The sequence below is a fragment of the Silurus aristotelis genome (assembly GCF_946808225.1).
Source record: "Silurus aristotelis genome assembly, chromosome: 16".
Lineage (NCBI taxonomy): Eukaryota > Metazoa > Chordata > Actinopteri > Siluriformes > Siluridae > Silurus > Silurus aristotelis.
The window spans coordinates 9,875,836-9,894,477 of record NC_139589.1 but is presented as its reverse complement, the minus strand read 5'-3'; the positions used below and the strand labels follow the sequence as shown (position 1 = coordinate 9,894,477).

At 37.9% G+C, this 18,642-nt stretch overlaps 2 protein-coding genes across 4 annotated transcripts in view; both read left to right on the top strand.

Annotated features, from left to right (window-relative positions):
- Nucleotides 1-2,046, top strand: part of myo7ab (myosin VIIAb) — a 50,689-nt gene extending 48,643 nt beyond the window's left edge. For both annotated transcript variants that reach the window (XM_083564808.1, XM_083564807.1), the window contains 5 exons: nucleotides 107-292; nucleotides 721-837; nucleotides 1,009-1,092; nucleotides 1,634-1,753; nucleotides 1,871-2,046. In XM_083564808.1, coding sequence (XP_083420934.1) covers nucleotides 107-292; nucleotides 721-837; nucleotides 1,009-1,092; nucleotides 1,634-1,753; nucleotides 1,871-1,963 — 600 coding nt within the window. In that variant the 3' untranslated portion in view covers nucleotides 1,964-2,046. The remainder of the gene's footprint in view (nucleotides 1-106; nucleotides 293-720; nucleotides 838-1,008; nucleotides 1,093-1,633; nucleotides 1,754-1,870) is intronic.
- Nucleotides 2,047-7,778: 5,732 nt separating this feature from the next.
- Nucleotides 7,779-18,286, top strand: nadk2 (NAD kinase 2, mitochondrial). Of its 2 annotated transcripts, none has more exons than XM_083564910.1 (12): nucleotides 7,779-9,349; nucleotides 10,466-10,554; nucleotides 10,636-10,724; nucleotides 10,884-10,965; nucleotides 11,717-11,800; nucleotides 12,349-12,485; nucleotides 13,127-13,214; nucleotides 14,613-14,756; nucleotides 14,836-14,891; nucleotides 16,059-16,112; nucleotides 16,209-16,332; nucleotides 16,834-18,286. In XM_083564910.1, exons 1-12 carry the CDS (start codon nucleotides 9,116-9,118, stop codon nucleotides 16,967-16,969), a joined length of 1,317 nt encoding a protein of 438 aa, XP_083421036.1. In that variant the 5' UTR covers nucleotides 7,779-9,115; the 3' UTR covers nucleotides 16,970-18,286. The 2 variants fall into 2 exon arrangements, with proteins under 2 accessions (XP_083421036.1, XP_083421037.1); XM_083564911.1 differs by having other exon boundaries at nucleotides 7,780-9,349; nucleotides 14,661-14,756.
- The last annotated feature ends 356 nt before the right edge of the window (nucleotides 18,287-18,642 follow it).

Below are 18,642 nucleotides of genomic sequence, written 5' to 3'. Positions count from 1 at the left end.
TTTGCCCAAACCTAACTATATTTGTTCAATAATTATCTGCTATCTCAGGACGAAAAAAAAGCGATTAAACTTTTTGGTGCTGTGCATTTTTTTATGCCTGGTGTAGGAGCTGCCTAAATATCTACGTGGATACCACAAGTGTTCTCATGAAGAGGCTTTCCAGCTTGCAGCTCTCATTTACCGGGTAACATATGGAGAGGACAAATTGCAATTTATTCACTTCCCAAAGATGCTGAAAGAGCTTGTTCCTCAGGATCTGATTAAACAGCTGTCACCAGAAGACTGGAAACGGGTGAGTGAAAAAAAAAGACGTCACACGCGGTCAAATGTGTTTATATTACTTTATTACGGACCAAGACATTTCTTTATATTGCAGTTACACAATTAAAAAACACATTGTGTATCCTTTAATAATATTTAGATTTTTTTTGCAATACACCCAGTGTACTATGCATATTTGTTTTAGTTTGGAATGTATGCTACTCTAGTAGTTAATGGTAAAGTTAATGTGAAGGTTTAATACTTTGTAGCTTGGTGCATTTGTAGAAGAAATGGAATTTTTTGTTAATGCAATAACTGCAAACAGCTTCTTACAAAGTAATTTATTATGTTTCATGACTGTATTGTTGTAACAGTATTTAGTTGCTGAGTTATCAATATGTGTGTCCAATTCTTCAACGCAATGTCCCTGAAAATAGTTAATTTTACTTTTATCTACAGTCCATTTTGACATGCTTCAACCAGCATGCTGGGAAAAGTCAGCAAGAAGCCAAACTCATGTTCCTGAGAATCATCTACAAGTGGTCCACTTTTGGCTCAGCCTTTTTTGAAATCAAAGTAAATGTATTTTTGTTAAAGGCTTGTATTTATATATATATATATATATATATATATATATAAAACTGGTCATGGCTTAGTGAAATACCATTACAGTAAAATACTGAAAAGGAATTTAATATTTATTGACCTGGAGGTGATAGTTTTACTTTATTTATTCATGTTTCATAGCAAACCACGGACCCAAATCTACCAGTGTTTATGCTGATAGCGATCAACAAACATGGCGTTAGTCTGATTGACCCAACAACAAAGGTAAAGCAAAGAGAACATACATGAAGGTTTTTAATACAGCTAAAAAAAATAATGGAAATCAATCAATCGATCAATCAATCAATCAATCAGTCTGTCTGCTTGTCTGTCCATCCAGCTAGCCCACAATTTTTACATGCTTTACGTCGCAATATTTAACTGCATAGTGTTAATTTAAGTAGTACTCTGATATGTGTATTTGTTGCAGGTATTTTCTGAATTTACTAAAGCAGCAGCAAGTCTGGGACATCACTTAAGGCAGTTATTTTGACAAAACATGTTTGATATTGTCCATTTAATACAAGTCTACATACTTTATTAAACTTGTAGCTCTAATGTCTTGTCTGACTGAATGGCATTAGGCAGATATTCTTATCCAGTATGACTTACAACTGAGCAGTTGAGGGTTAAGGGTCTTGTTTAAGGTTCCAGCAGTGCAGCTTGGTGGAGCTGGTATTTGAAATCAGTACTTGTGGGAAAAATATTTTCATTTGCAGTGACTCATTCCATTAGTCTGACGTTATTCACTCTCTGTTCTTTACAGGATATCCTAATGGCGCACCCCTTCACCAAAATCTCTAACTGGAGCAGTGGGAACACCTACTTTCACATCACCATCGGCAACCTGATGCGAGGCAGTAAACTGCTCTGTGAGACGCCGCTGGTGAGTCAGAAAGACGTCAATAATGCTGCCGTCCTCTGTGCTGTTTTTAAGACAAGCTCCAATGAAATCTCGCTACATAATGGGGCACAGTATTCAGCTTCGCATTTCTGTTGACAGGGCTACAAAATGGATGACCTGCTGACATCTTACATCAGTCAGATGATGAGCTCCATGACCAAACAGCGCAGTTCGCGTGGAAACAGCAACTAGCCAGAATCACAAACAAAGAGCCAAACTATGAATGCCTTTTGTTTTCAATCTGTTAAACTGAAAATATATATTTTTATCCCTCATGCTGTTGTCATACTTTTCTACATTGTTTGGGCTCCCAGGTACCCCAGGGCGAATGTAAAAAAATTAATTCATAATAGTTTGAGCATATTAATAGTTTGAGCATATTAATATTGATATAATATATAAGACCATTTCTAAATATATTAGTGTAAAGCATATGTTGTTAATAAACTAAATTAATAATTATTTATTTGTTAAATATGCATTTACCTTTTATTTATAAGACTATATTAGTTGAGCCAATAACGTATTTAAATATTTACAATATTTATAATTAAGAAATTATATTTTTTCCCCTTTAAGTCTAATTGGTTAAGAGCCAAAAGCCTTTATTATATCACAAAATTAGTGCCTGCAGAAATAGAAAAATGTCATTTGAAAAATACTCCAAAAAGTAGATAGATTGACTAAATAGATAAAGATATAAATAAATGCTTCAGGGGACCTGTCATCCCCATTCTGTTGCTTCGAGTCGTTGTATTTTAAAAACTGCAGTACAACTGAGTGTTATGTTCAAAATAGGTTTATATTTCTTCTTTTATTTCTGCACTCTGCCTATCAGAAACTGAGCCAGGCACTAGAGTATTGTTTGGAGTTCAGTGTTATTTATGGTGGTTTCTGTACGGCTGACCTCAAAATGCGGATTAAAATGCATCCATTACACTACACAATTCATTTTTAAATGGGTCCTGCTCGACACCAGTGGTTCTCAACCCTTATGTGTCTGTCTGTGACTCCTAAAACATTTGCATACCTTCTTTATTATTTAAGATATCTGCTACTATTTTATACCTAACTTGATGTTTGGTTTATTAGCTAGTTAGCTATCATACGTTAAACTATACATGCATCTTTTCAAACTGTAGAATATGAATCGATTTAGCTAGCTGGTCTCTCATACAGGTTAGATGCTAATATTTCTATAGGCTTATAGTATTAATTTGCATAATTTGCAGGTCAATATCATTTAGTTACTTTTAAAGCATTAAGACTTAAGATTTTAATACCCTGGGACAAAAACATTTATCTGTCTTTATTGTCACAGGCGTTCTGCTGCCTACTAGGCATTTCGCTTCAAAACATAGACTTGAAGCAAAGCACATAATGCTCTACTAGGATCAAATGTATTTTAATTTTGGTAAATACATATAGCAAAACTAAATATTTAACTTTTTACAAATGCAAGCAGGAATACAGTAATCTCCCGCGTTACCGCTGTTCGAATCTCGGGCCCCTGATTTATCACGGAATCGCGTTTGCCACATAATTAATTTGTTTCGCTGATTTTCCCGGCCTCTCGTGGATAGCACGATAGACCAAACAACATATAGGGAATTGTTTTTATTGAGTTTTATGTTGAAATAATGAAATGTATTAATAAAAGTATAATTATTAATTATAAAATGAAGTTAAATGTTAATACTGTACAGTACATGTACTGTACAGTACATGTACTAAATGTGATACAGTGTACTGTATTTCTACAAATTTACACAAAATTCATTACTATATTCTTCCAAAGGTTTTCTGTGTGTGTTTAAAGTGTGTGGGAGGATAATTTAAACAATAAAAAAAGCATTTTTGGGGTGGTGTCCGTTTATTGCGTTTTTTTCGTTCATCGCGGGCGGTTTTGGAACGTAACCACCGATAAACAGGGGATTACTGTACTGCACAATAAAAAATGCTACTCAAGAAAAGCAGCATTAAAGTGAACCAGGTACTCAATCACTGCGAAAAAGAGTACTGCAGATAACCTTTCCTCTCAATGACTTTTCTAACCATATAAAGATAGCATAATAAATACAAACACACACACATGTATATATATATATATATATATATATATATATATATATATATATATGTATTCTCAAAACTACCTCTTTAAATAAGCAAAGAAAATGAGGATTGGACCTTTTTGCTTATTTTCTTCTATCCTTTGGGTTTTTGTTAGGATGCATGAAGTTCATGTTTCTATAATTGAAATACAAAATAATTTTTTTATAAAATAAATTCTATTGTTACAGGTGCACAATGAACCCAGCCATTAGGGGGGCACAAGCCAGTGTACTCTTAGTGCCGGTCCCAAGCCCGGGTAAATGGGGAGGGTTGCGTTAGGAAGGGCATCCAGCGTAAAACATGTGCCAAATCAAATATGCGGATCACAAATGAGAATTTCATACCGGATCGGTCGAGGCCCGGGTTAACAACGACCGCCACAGGTATCGTTAGCCGACAGGGTACCGGTGGAAATTGGGCTACTGTTGGCCGAAGGAGGAGAAGAAGAGGAGGAAGACGTCTACAGAGACGGCAGGAAAAGGAGCAGTGTAGGAGAGTAGAGGTTCGGGTTGGTACTTTAAATGTTGGTACTATGACGGGTAAAGGGAGAGAGATAGCTGATATGATGGAGAGGAGAAAGGTAGATGTGTTGTGTGTTCAGGAGACCAAGTGGAACGGGAGTAAGGCCAGGAACATTGGAGGTGGGTTTAAACTGTTTTATCATGGTGTGGATGGGAAGAGAAATGGTGTAGGGGTGATTCTGAAGGAAGCGTACAGTAAGAGTGTAGTGGAGGTGAAGAGAGTTTCTGATAGGGTGATGATCGTGAAGGTGGAAGTTGAAGGGATGATGATAAATGTGTCGGTAAATCAGTGCCTATGCTCCACAAGTTGGCTGTGAGATGGAGGAGAAAGAAAGATTCTGGAGTGAATTAGATGAAGTGGTAGATGGTGTACCTAGGAAAGAACGATTGGTGATTGGGGCAGAATTTAATGGGTATGTAGGTGAAGGGAACAGAGGTGATGAGGAGGTGATGGGTAGGTATGGTTTTAAGGAGAGGAATGTGGAAGGGCAGATGGTGGTAGATTTTGCTAAAAGGATGGAAATGGCAGTGGTGAACACGTATTTTAAGAAGAAGGAGTATCATAGGGTGACGTATAAGAGTGGAGGAAGGTGCACACAGGTGGATTATCTTCTGTGTAGGAGATGCAACCTGAAGGAGATTGGAGACTGTAAGGTGTTGGCGGGGGACAGTGTAGCTAGACAGCATCGGATGGTGGTCTGTAGGATGGTTTTGGAGGCGAAGAAGAAGAGGAGGAAAGTAAGGTTTGAAAGAAGAATAAGATAGTGGAAACTGAAGGAGGAAGAGTGTAGTGTGAGGTTCAGGGAAGAGGTCAGACAGGGGCTCGGTGGTGGTGAAGAGGTGCCGGATGATTGGGCAACTACTGCAGGAGTGATGAGGGAGGCAGCTAGAAAAGTACTTGGTGTAACATCTGGAAATAGAAAGCAAGACAAGGAGACGTGGTGGTGGAATGAGGAAGTGCAGGAGAGCATTAGGGGAAAGAGGTTGGCAAAACAGAAGTGGGATCGACAGAGTGATGAGAAAAGTAGGCAGGAGTACAAGGAGATGCGGCAGCAGGTTAAAAGGGATGTGGCGAAAGCCAAGGAAAAGGCATATGAGGAACTGTATAAGAGGTTGGACACTAAGGAAGGAGAAAAGGATTTATACCGATTGGCCAAGCAGAGGGACCGAGCTGGGAAGGATGTACTGCAAGTTAGAGCAATAAAGGATGGAGAGGGAAATGTGTTGACTAGTGAGGAGAGTGTGTTGAGAAGATGGAGGGAGTATTTTGAGCAGCTGATGAATGAGGAAAATCAGAGAGAGAGAAGGTTGGAGGATGTGGAGTTGGTGAAGCAGGATGTAGATAGGATTAGTAAGGAGGAAGTGAGAGCAGCGATTAAGAGGATGAAGAATGGAAAGTCGGTTGGACCAGATGACATACCGGTAGAAGCGTTGAGATGTTTAGGAGAGATGGCATTGGAGTTTTTAACCAGATTGTTTAACAGGATTCTGGAAGGGGAGAGGATGCCTGAGGAATGGAGAAGGAGTGTGCTGGTACCGATCTTTAAGCATAAGGGAGATGTGCAGACCTGCAGTAACTACAGGGGAATTAAGTTGATCAGTCACACCATGAAGTTATGGGAAAGAGTAGTGGAAGCCAGGTTGAGAGAAGAGGTGACCATCTGTAGGCAACAGTATGGTTTCATGCCGAGGAAGAGCACCACAGATGCCTTATTTGCTTTAAGGATGTTGATGGAGAAGTATAGAGAAGGACAGAAGGAGCTGCATTGTGTATTTGTGGATTTAGAGAAAGCGTACGACAGGGTGCCGAGAGAGGAGTTGTGGTATTGTATGAGGAAGTCAGGTGTGTCAGAGAAGTATGTGAGGGTGGTGCAGGACATGTATGAGGACAGTGTGACGGCAGTAAAGTGTGCAGTAGGTACGACAGACTGGTTCAGGGTGAAGGTTGGACTGCATCAAGGATCGGCCCTGAGCCCTTTCCTGTTTGCAGTGGTGATGGACAGGTTGACGGACGAGGTCAGACAGGAGTCTCCCTGGACTATGATGTTTGCAGATGATATTGTGATTTGTGGTGAGAGTAGAGAGCAGGTTGAGAAGAGCCTGGAGAGGTGGAGATATGCGCTGGAGAGAAGGGGAATGAAAGTCAGTAGGAGTAAGACAGAGTACATGTGTGTGAATGAGAGGGAGGGCAGTGGAGTGATGCGGTTGCAGGGAGAAGAGGTGGAGAAGGTGGAGGAGTTCAGGTACCTGGGGTCAACAGTGCAAAGTAATGGAGAGTGTGTTAGGGAAGTAAAGAAAAGAGTGCAGGCAGGGTGGAGTGGGTGGAGAAGAGTGACAGGAGTGATTTGTGATAGAAGAGTATCTGCAAGAATGAAAGGGAAAGTTTATAGGACTGTGGTGAGACCTGCGATGTTGTATGGATTAGAGACAGTGGCATTGAGTAAAAGACAGGAGGTGGAGCTGGAGGTAGCAGAGCTGAAGATGTTAAGGTTTTCATTGGGAGTGACGAGGATGGACAAGATTAGAAATGAGTTTATTAGAGGGACAGCACATGTAGGATGTTTTGGTGACAAGGTGAGGGAGGCGAGATTGAGATGGTTTGGACATGTGCAGAGAAGGGACATGAATTATATTGGTAGAAAAATGCTGAAGATGGAGCCACCAGGTAGGAGGAAAAGAGGAAGGCCAAGGAGGAGGTTCATGGATGTGGTGAGGGAAGACATGCAGGTAGTTGGTGTAAAAGAGGCAGATATAGAGGACAGGGTGGTATGGAGACGGATGATCCGCTGTGGCGACCCCTAATGGGAGCAGCCGAAAGAAGAAGAAGAAGAAGTTACAGGTGCACAATGAGAGTACACTTTCTCCACACACACTCTAGCAGAGAAACATACATTTACAATTGTGATCTTGCTCCAGGTTCTCACTGAACACAAACAATGTAATCATTCAAAGTGGTTAGAAAACGATATATTTTTTCATGTGGTGTAGTAGAAATGCAAAAATTACAAAATAAATATATTGAATATGAAGTCACTGCGTAAATTTAGGCCCATACAGCAATATGTTTGTATTGCATTTGTATTAAATTGCATAACATATTGTGTGTATTGTATATACATTTATACAAATATACAATATTTATTATTAGTATTATATTAATGATTTGTTAATAATAAACAATACAAAATCAAAAATATTGTTGTATAGGCATAAAGTTATGCCACGAAATAAATATTTCTTATAATTATAGCCAGCTTGTTGTTTTTTTTTATGTTTCAGTTATACCGTGAAACCGTGATGTTTTAGATTCGGTTCTGGTACCGTGATCATATCAGACCGCTTCAGCTCTACAGCCAGGGTCTCGTACGTGCAGAGGTGCAGCACGCGCCCTCTTTGTGACGTGCAACGCGCGTGCTTTAAAGATGGCGTCGTGTGTTGATATCGGAAGTAACTTTAGTGGGGGGTTTTAATTATAACTAGCACTGAAACAGAAGTGTAAACTCTACTAAAGTGTTTCGGCTCACTGGGACGGGATCATAAATAGCTTAATTAATAGTAGCAGGATTTGTAAAGGAGCATGCCATAGAGCAGAAGCGGGTTTGCTAGGTGGTTAGCAGTGAGGAGGCTGGGTCGAAACCCGCCCACTGCTGCGACTTTCCTCCGTTTATTTGCATGCTGTTTTGACTGTGGTTCAGTAGTTTGTGGGGTTTGAATGGTAAACTAGTCTCTGGATTAAGACCAGGCTAACAGTTAAATATTAAAACTTTTCCGTAAGGACTGCTAGCTGTGTAGTTTAGCGTAGCTGACAGGTGCATAGTGTATGTGACCTCTGCTGTGGTAACTACTTCCGAGCGAACTAGCGAGAACTTTTCTGTCACTGAAAACAGCACTCTGTGTGGCGAGTTTATTTTGTTATATTTTTTGTATCTTTTCTATTAATATCATGGAGCACCTTGAATTATTCCTGATTTAAAGGCTACTACACTAACACGGTGGTGTTCCTGTAGAACTGGGCGAGCTTTTTGCTAGTTGGTTGGCAAGCTAACAAATTAGCCCGACTGACAGGTGGGCAGCTGTCTGCTTTTAATAGCGGTTCAACCTGCCTTTAAGCTGCTTATCTATATGTACAAATATAGCGTGTTTCACGGCTAAATAAAACCAGTTATTTTGTATAATAGTGCGTATAAAATAAGTTGGGTTTTTTTACCACCCAAGTGAACTTTGTCTAGTTTTGGCTGGGTTTTGGATATTTTACAACTCCTGCTGCATTATTCAGTCTGTCAACATCAGGATCCTGAAAAGCTCCAAGCATTGAATGATTGAATAACGTTGCGGGCTTTGAACACTTTAATGCACAGGGACAGAGTTATATTATATTATTTTCGAAGGAGAATAAATTAATAAAGTAATATAAGGGCTTGGATCATTCTGGCATTTGGAATAATCCGAAGAGACAAGGTTCCTGTATGTAACAACTCCTACAGCAACTAGACACAAGAAATCATCTTGCATCAAAGCATCGAAAAGGTTTTCACACCATGACCGATTAATGCTATTTTCATCCCGGAGAGTTTTTGTTTACTGTGGTCTTGTTGCACCCACTATCTTCTCAGGACCTCTACAGTCCCCCATTTTTTTTTTTTTATTTATGACCGTTTATGACACATCTGGACTGAACCTCTAGAATTGCAACCCTTTTGTCTCTAGAATGACACTCCATACTTTAAGGACAATTCTCTGCTGTCGAAATCCAGTCTTGTTTGTTATCAGTGGGAGCGGTCGCCTGTATTTCCATCAGACCAGTGTGTGTAAAGGGGCTTCCCAAGCTGGCAGTGGTTTCAACCCTTCAAAAGTCGCAGTGGTGACTAAAACCACACGATATGAATTTGAGCAGCAGAGGTATCTCTGTCCTGGATTGTCAGAAGAGGAGCTGAAACAGATGGTAAGCAATGTCTTAAGTGTATTATGTTATCATTAATAATTACGACAAAAATTTCCAGAGTATCGATACCTCATAAGAAACTTATTTGAAACGTTTCTCTTTTGCATGGCGCTCAGAACTAAAGCGCTAACATTTTAAATGTGGATTATTTGCAATAAATTGCATTTGAACTGAACTCTCTCACTCACTCACTCACTCACTCACACACACACACGCACACACACACACACACACAGACAACTGTGTGGCTGATCTGTACAACCCGGATTCAACACACACTTGTACTCACTTCACACATCCATGTCTTCAGTACCACTCACATTACATCACTTCATTACCACAAACTGTTTACATGCCATTTTTGCACATCTTTTCTGAATTGCTGCTATTGCTCTTTTGCACAACATTTTGCATAAATTTTTTGTTACTGTTCACTTTACGTCTCTTACACACCACAGTTTGCAATATACAACAGGTTTACTGGTGGCGCTGTTTTGTAGTTTGCCTCAGCTTTATATGGTTGAAATGACAATAAAAACTTCCTGACTTGACTTGAAGACTCAATTCCAGCTCGCAGATGTTTAGACGGTCCAAATCAGATTATAAACTGAATTGATTAGACTTGTATGTTCACAATCACTGTGTACCTTTCACTGGTGAGAACAGACTGACAAACAACTGTGTTTTGTCACACTGGTTCATTGCACTACGTGATCTTTGTCGAAAGCCAGGCATTGTTATTAAGTAAATAAAAATGTTTCTCCAATAAAAGTTACAAAAGCTGCAGCAACAGTTTTTCTCACACCCAGAATAATATCACTGAGCCAAGTAATGTCTCCTGAAACAAGTGTGATGATAAATACTTGCACTTTCCACAGATTCCTATTCTCATTAGACTCCTTTCTGGTATAAAAAATAGATTAAAAAAAATATTTGATCTTATCTTTTGGAAGTTTGGACAGTTTTTGCACTTTCCCTCCTTACGTTAAAATCAGCCTGAAGCAAAACGCACACTAAAAAAACCTCTGTTTCACCATACCTTACCACTACTGGTCATCACATTATTGCATGTTTCTATCTGTACTTTCTTTTTAATTCTGTGCATTGTACCTCCAGCTAGCCCTGAAGGGATCCAGCTACAGTGGTCTTCTGGAACGGCACAACATCCACACGCACAATGTCGAACACATTGTGGACAATCTGCAGTAGGTGATAGATATTGTGGAGATATTATTGGTGGTGATTTGGTGAATATTGTCTAATGAACAGGTTTGTTTTATTTGTAGAAATCAAGGCATGGAAGTTCGTGTGGTTAAAAGAGGAGAGTATGATGAAGACACAGTCAGATGGGCAGATGCAATTGTGTCTGCTGGAGGTAAGTTGGTTTATGTGCTGGTAAAGCAAACGGGGGAAAAAATGAAACAAACATGCCGCTGTGGCACAGTGACACTCATGCAGTCGTTTCACCCTTACATCAGCCTTTTTACCTCCAGACCTCCTTTACCTCCTTTCATTTTCTCTTTCACCACTTTAGGTGATGGCACCATGCTGCTGGTTGCTAGTAAAGTGTTTGATAAGAACAAACCTGTAATAGGAGTCAACACTGATCCCGAAAGGTAAAAAAAATAGATTTACACCTATAGGACTGTAGTGAGACCTGAAATGTTGTATGGATTAGATGATAGAAAGACAGGAGGCAGAGATGATGGTGGCGGAGTTGAAGATGAAAAAATTATTTTGGGAGTGATGAGGATGGACAGGATTAGAAATACGTTTATTAGAGAGACAGTGCAGGTAGGAGGCCAGAGTGAGATGGTGGGACATGAGGTGTATCTGTAAAAGAATGCTGAGGATGAAGCTCACATGGGTTGGAGTGCTTCAGTGGACCGCTATACGGGTTATGACCTCAACCTTTTTGAACAACTTTGGGATAAATCTGTATGCTGGCTGTTTCCCAGGCCTCCTCACCCTACATCAGTAACTGGATAGAATAAAATAGAACATCTTTTCAGAAGAGTAGAGATTATTATGCAAATGGAGACTATGTGTGAAAAGTGATGTGCAAAAAAAGCACACAAATCTTATGTTCAGGTGTACAAAAAGTTTGTCCATATGATGCACACACTCTTCTCTTTCTCCTTTATGTAGTATTGATTTAGTCTTAATTCAATAAGTAATGTGTTCATTTTGAGATTGCGTTCTTGCTTCAGTTATATGATTTAAAGTGATCAAATTAGCTTAAACAAACATTTGATCATTGTACTTTTGAACATTTTTCTTAAACTTAATTTTTAGAAATTGCTTGCATTCAGTTTGATTATTATTAAAAGTATTTTAAAATGTCATGTTTCCTTTTTACAAATGAAGGTCCGAGGGCCATCTGTGCTTACCTGTTCGCTATACACACACATTTTCTGAAGCATTACAAAAACTGAGACGGGGTGATTTCAGGTTGGTCTTATTATTATTATTATTATTATTATTATTATTATTATTATTATTATTATTATTATATGTATTGTTAAGTCTTTAATCTGTTTGCTAAATAGAATTTTGGCTATATATATATATATATATATATATATATATATATATATATATATATATATATATATATATATATATATATATATATATATATATATATATAATATATATACACTGTGTATATATATATTTCTTTTCTTGTGATTATTACTTATTTTTCCTGGATGTTTGATATATTTATACTGATACAGACAGATAGCAACAATATGTTTGTTACATTTTTAGCCCTGCAGGTCACCTAAAGATGACAGAGTCAATAGTAGTTGTACATAAGGAAAATTGCTTTCAGCTTCATTATGATTGCACACACATATGAATCATTAATGACCACATGCATAAAACATGAAGGAGCTTTGATCTCCTGTTTTAAAATAACAAACATAATATATAAGTAAAGTATAATCTGGGATACAAATTATCCATATCTGTCTTACTGTTTGTCTGTCGCCCAGGTGGCAGTGGCGTCAGCGGATCCGCATTCACTTGGAGGGCACAGGGATCAACCCCACTCCTGTGGATCTGCATGAGCAGCAGCTGAGTTTAGAGCAACACACCAAAGCACACCGATTTACCAATGACTCCCAGCACAGTAAGGCCTCCTCATGCAAACGTCTTATCGTCTTATTCTTCTTACATTTATTATTTATGGAATCATTCTTAACTTAAAAAAAAATGATTTAATAAGGTAATATGGTTTCTTTAAGTAGATACACAAACTATTTAGAATGTTAAAAGTTGTCTCTGCTGAAGATTGGTCTTGATGCTTTTTGGAAACGGAACCTAAATGCTTAGAGTAACATATTATTCAATGTATAGACTTTGATACAAATGTTTTTTCGAGAACCAGAGATACAGAAAAGAAATAATACAATTCTAACAATTTTAAAGTAGAGTAGACTACACTGCTTTTTGAACAGTGTGACTGGCTCCAGTGCAATTCTTTTTAAACATATAAACGATGAAGTAATTATGAGTTAAGTGAAAAATATTATTATTATTATATTTTTTTTAAAGTATGACTTCAATACTTAAAAATAATTTACATTTCTTATTTTAGTAAACACCCTAATATTTTTTCTGCCCAAACCTTTTGTGAAAGCCAACATTAGGCAGTTTCTTTCATAGGCATCGACTCTGAATTTAGTGTTTTCTAAAGAATTGTGAGAAAAAAGAACAACAAAAACATGAGCTTAAATGTGCTAAAAGCTGCTGCTGTTGTTTTGTTGACAGAAAAAACACATGAAACCTACACATTACCGTACCTTCTTCCCGTCCGAGGACTCAATGAAATCTTCATCGGAGAATCCCTCTCCTCGAGGTAAATGAACGAACCATATCACCAAAATTTAAAGGAGACGCCACACTAAAATACATGAAATAGAAATGATGAATGATATGAACTTTATTTATTTGTATGTGAACACCTGTCTATCATACCCAGATGTGTTGTCGAACATTCCATTGCAAAATTATGGGCACTAATATGGCCCTATTTACCTCCAAAATATGCTCAACTCTTTTGGGAAGCCTTTCCACTTACTGTACATGGATATGGTGATTGTGTTTGTTCAGCCACAAGAGCATTATTGTGGCTGGTACTGGTATTGGCTAAAAAGGTCTGGTGTGTACTTTAGTGTTTTTGTTTATTGCAAAGTTCTCATAGACAATTGTGTGATTCGTCTTTATAGCAACATGGTTGGTGTGATTGACAAGAGTCCACAAACTTTAGGCAAAATAATGTTTTTGTGATGTGCATAGAGATTGTGATGGTTGGTTGGTTATTGTTACTCCAGGAAGGAGTTAGTGGTTGTGTGCAGTGCTGAAGTTGTCGTGGCCCATTATTATCAAAAGTAACAAATTAAATAACAGTTAAAATGCCATTTAAAGAAGCAAACTAAGTTTAGGATCCCTGGCTATGGTTATTCAGCAGAACTTAAGCCATGCAGCTTCATAAAAGCAGTCAAAAAACAAGTCTATTCACAACTTTATATATCCTCTTCTGCCCTCTGTATAACGACCATCATTTTTTTTCTAATTATTCCCTCATCTGCCACCAAAATCTTCAAATTCAATCAACTTCGGTTAAATAAAATAATGGTGGTGGAGCCCATTCACCAATATTTATTTTTGAAGGAACATGCGATTCACTTATAGTCCCTTCATGATCCTCTTTCTTGGGATCCGCTTCAAATCCTGGCTGTACCACAATAATATGTTTCATACATTATAGAAACACATTTAAAAAAAAAAGTATAAAAGCACCATAATGTCAGCTGTCTCAAACTATATAATAGTTTAGGTATTAATTAATGGTTAGGTTTCACTGTTCAAAAGAAAAAAAAAAAAAGAAAAAAAATGTGATTGTTTTTGAAAAATCCAATGCAAAATTAGTGTAATGAGTTGTTCTGGGCATATAGAGGCTAAAGCATGGCTACATGGTTCTATTTATATTTAGAGGAAGCAAGGACTACCCCTAACCCAATGCACTACTGTAGGTTCATATTTACAAAAACTATTGTATTATGTAAATTCTAGTATTGATCATATATTATTTGTAAAGATTAATATAAAAGTGATACAGGGTGGATTTTTTTTTTCCACCATTACAACTGTTTTCTTCCAAGCCATTAAGCATGTTGTGTCTCAAACCATCTTCCTACTCACTCCATCTGTCCTTGCCAATTTCCCCTTTTTTGTGGATCTTTATCTGCCACAGGGTGAAGTATAAATCCTTCAAACCCCATCTTACCCTCTCGCTCCATAGGGCTTCCTACTATGAGATTTCCATTGATGATGGACCTTGGGAGAAGCAGAAGAGCTCAGGACTTAGCATTTGCACTGGAACCGGATCCAAAGCCTGGTATATGAGAGCACCTTCCTACAGATTTTCAATTACTAGTGTAAAATACTCTGGTGACTCATTTAATTTTTATGTGCAGGTCTTATAATATTAATAAACTTGTGAAACAGACTGTGGAAGACGTCCTTCAAATAGGTAAAGGCAGAATTAAACTTTTACGAACATTGTTTTTTTTTTTTTTTAGTTGGTCCAGCTTGACTGTTTTACTTCATATTTTGGTGTTTAGTTAGTTTCAGCTAATGCTGACATGAATAAATTCAATAAAAAAATCTAATGTAGAAGTTTTAGTTTTTTTACCAACTGTAATTTTGGTTTCTACGTTTCCTTTTAAAGCTTTGCGCTGAAGTTAATGTTAACTACATCCAAACAGCATTATTACTGATTAGCTACACCAATCAGGGAACCAACCCCAGCCACTCTTAGTGCCAGTCCCAAGCCCGGATAAATGGGGAGGGTTGCGTTAGGAAGGGCATCCAGCGTAAAAACACGTCCCAATTTAAACATGCGGAGGATCCGCTGTGGTGACCCCTAATGTGAGAAGCCGAAAGAAAGGAAGAAAGGGAAGGAAGGAAGGAAGGAAGGAAGGTAGCTAGTACATTTTGGTTTCAATTATTTCCCTCACCTACAAGTAACGTGCAAATTGTGTGTTTTTTAATAACCATTCTTTACTAGTATCAGTTAACTAACCCGCTTATTTATTAGATTAGTTAGACTTTATTAGATTTATTAGACTGTCAGTAAAAAGGAACTAAAATTGGACTAACTTTGATGATGAGGTTATTTGCCCGGATTATAGCTTTTGAGCCAGAAAATCTAAAGTAAAAACAGGATCTGCTTGTGTTACTTGATTAGTGGGATGTCGCAACACGGTGATTCCCCGAGAAGTAGACAAGCTGTTATTTTTCATTTACATTGCCTATTAGATTACATGTAAAAAAGTGTCTACATTAATCAGTGCCTTATCTTTCCTTTAGTTAAGCACTATAGACCTAAAATTAACTGCTGTTATTAGGCATTTAAATAACAATACAATACAAATACATAAAAATAAGAACATATTTACAATTATTTACAACCATCTTGCTTTTCTTTTGGGTTCCACTAAGCTGTTCATCTGAATGTGAAACTACCACAGACCTTAAGTTTTCTCTGTAAAATCCAGTGATCTAAACAAGATGTTGGAGCAGAAACCTGGCCATAGAGAAATGATAGCAGGCCCTGTGGGGTACATTTTACCATTTAACCTCCCTGAGCTAATAAAAATTAATACTCAACAGTCGCTATGTCAAATGTGTTTCATAGGCAAAGGCAAAACTGGTTTAAGTATCCCCCTAAACGAGGAAGTAATCAGAAGTGGTGAGTGCAACTTAACTTCCTCTGCCCTATTTTTTTTTTTTCTCTTCATGGATATTTCAGCATTCTAATGACTGTCATGTTTTGGGTTGTGTTTAGTGACTGATGCGTACAATGAGGCTCTTATATTCAGTCCAGAGGATGACCGAGTTTTCTTTAGCGTCCGAGAGCCCATCGTCAACAGAGTGTTTTCCAACAGCCGCCAAAGAGGATTTGCAAAAAGGTGAGTATTGGGTTTTGTACAGTGACTTTTGGGGGTGGGGCTTATATTTTTTCCATACAGGATTATTTGTAATGTGCCATTTTCTTGTTGCACCTGCTATGACTGATCGGTCTGAATACACTGGAGTAGAATCATGCTGTTCAGCTAGTGTACCCAACATAATTTTTTTTATCCATTTATGTAAATAATGTGCAATGTATGAGAGATTTTTGTTCTCTTAATCACTTACATCATAAAAAGTCATTCCCTCACCGGGCTCTCGTTTTATTTCTCTTTCGAAGAAAAATACAGTAAACTAATTGAACATTACAAAATGCTGACACTGGAGACTCTTTGCAAATAACTGTTAATCATCATATCAATAATAATCTAGTTTATATAGTGTGTACCATACTACTATAGAAACAATAACATTAGCATGAATGCATTCATATAACGTTTCTGATTAGCTAAAAGCTTTTGAAGTCGTTCATGTTTAATGCTTAATTGCATTGCTTTAAGGGTGTGTGTACGCTCGAGGTGCTGGGACGCCTGCATGGTTGTGGACGGAGGAACATCGTTCGAGTTCAACGATGGTGCTATTGCCACTATCAGCTTACATGAGGAGGACCTGCTGAAAACGGTTCTTCTTGACTGAACTCATGAACGCGATTTAATACTGGAACTGTCATCGAGGTCCACTGGGTATTATACTGACTTAAGGTCCAAAAGAAGAAAAAAACAAAAGGTTTACCATCACAACGTGAAGGCACATCTGTTACAGATCATGAAGTAGAATGAGCTTGTACTTTTATGATTTCACCATCAGGATAAGAGCCTTTGTTGTTAATGAATTCCTGCTGGCTGGAACCCTAACCTAACCCTAACCCCTAATGGACCTTGATATAGTATTTCGGCAAGAAATATCTAAAGGGTTTTTAGCCAGACAGAATGCCATGCATTTGTTGCCATCATTCTCAACTATTAAGAAGAAATCTCTCCACAGATAGATACATTTTGTTTGCACATTTGAATCACTGCCATGCAAATATAAATACAATCAGGATTTATGCAGCTTTATGTATCCAGGGGTGTTTGATTATGGTGCTAAGTTTGCAATTATTCAATAATGATATCTCTTCCAATATCAAAGCAGTAACTATTTCAATACCGAGTCAACTAATTTTTCATTTGCCCACAATAGTTTTCTAAAGACTTTTATAAAATAGAAACAAAAAATTAATGTAAACTAAAGTGACCACGAGAGGTATTTACTGAAAATAAATAAATGAATGTAGTAAACGTGCACATTTGAGCACTGAACTGGGTCTGATGCACTCCTGTGTTAACAAGCATGGCCTTTTTTGCTCTACAAGCTCCACATCTAGTATCATTGGCGTGACTGTTAAAACCTTCTGCGTCCTCAAAGTTTTTGGGTCCTGTCATATCCCAGTGCTGACGGATCTAGTTGACTTTTTCAACGGATCAGTGTTCGCACTGATAATGCGCTATTGTCAAAAAGTATTTTATTGCAATACTGATGTACCATCATAACATCCACCCCTAGTTTTCAGTCTTCCAGATCAGGTTAATGTTTCAAAGTAAATGTAGTTTTTTTTGGAACTTGATTTGAAAAAAAAACAACATCAGGAAATGTGTAACTTTATTTAGTGGAAATGATGAAGCCCTTCAAGTGAGACCCGCAAATACAACTGTGAATAGCTTAAAGTACTAAAATAATACATACAGCTTTATTACACCACTAAGTGGTAAGAAATATAGTATTATATGAAGCCCATGGTATTAACAGATCAAAGCATTTAATTGAATTACTGCACTAAAATGTCCTATGTGGAAAGGGATGTGCCAAGTTGGGTTCTGCATAAAAAACAAAACAAAAAAAACAGCAGTGGAATCTCTAAATGTGTGGCTGGATTCTTTATTAATGAAAATAAAAACTTGTTTTATGTTCTGATTTGAGAGGCCATGAAGCCAAAACCGCAATGTTTTGTGACCAAATTACATAGGACCTAGCACACACACACACACACACACACACACACACACACACACACACTCACACTCACTCACTCACTCGATCTAGGGCTCCACGCAAGATCTCACTCACTCGATCTAGGGCTTCACTCAAGATCTCACTCCGTGGGGTCAAAATGATCACAAGAACGGTGAGCAAAAAATCCCAGAACCATACTTAGTGAATGACCTGCAGAGAGCTGAGCCCAGAGTAACAAAGGTTACCATCAGTAACACACTACGCCGCCAGGGACCCAAATCCTGCAGTGCCAGACGTGTCCCCCTGCTTAAGCCAGT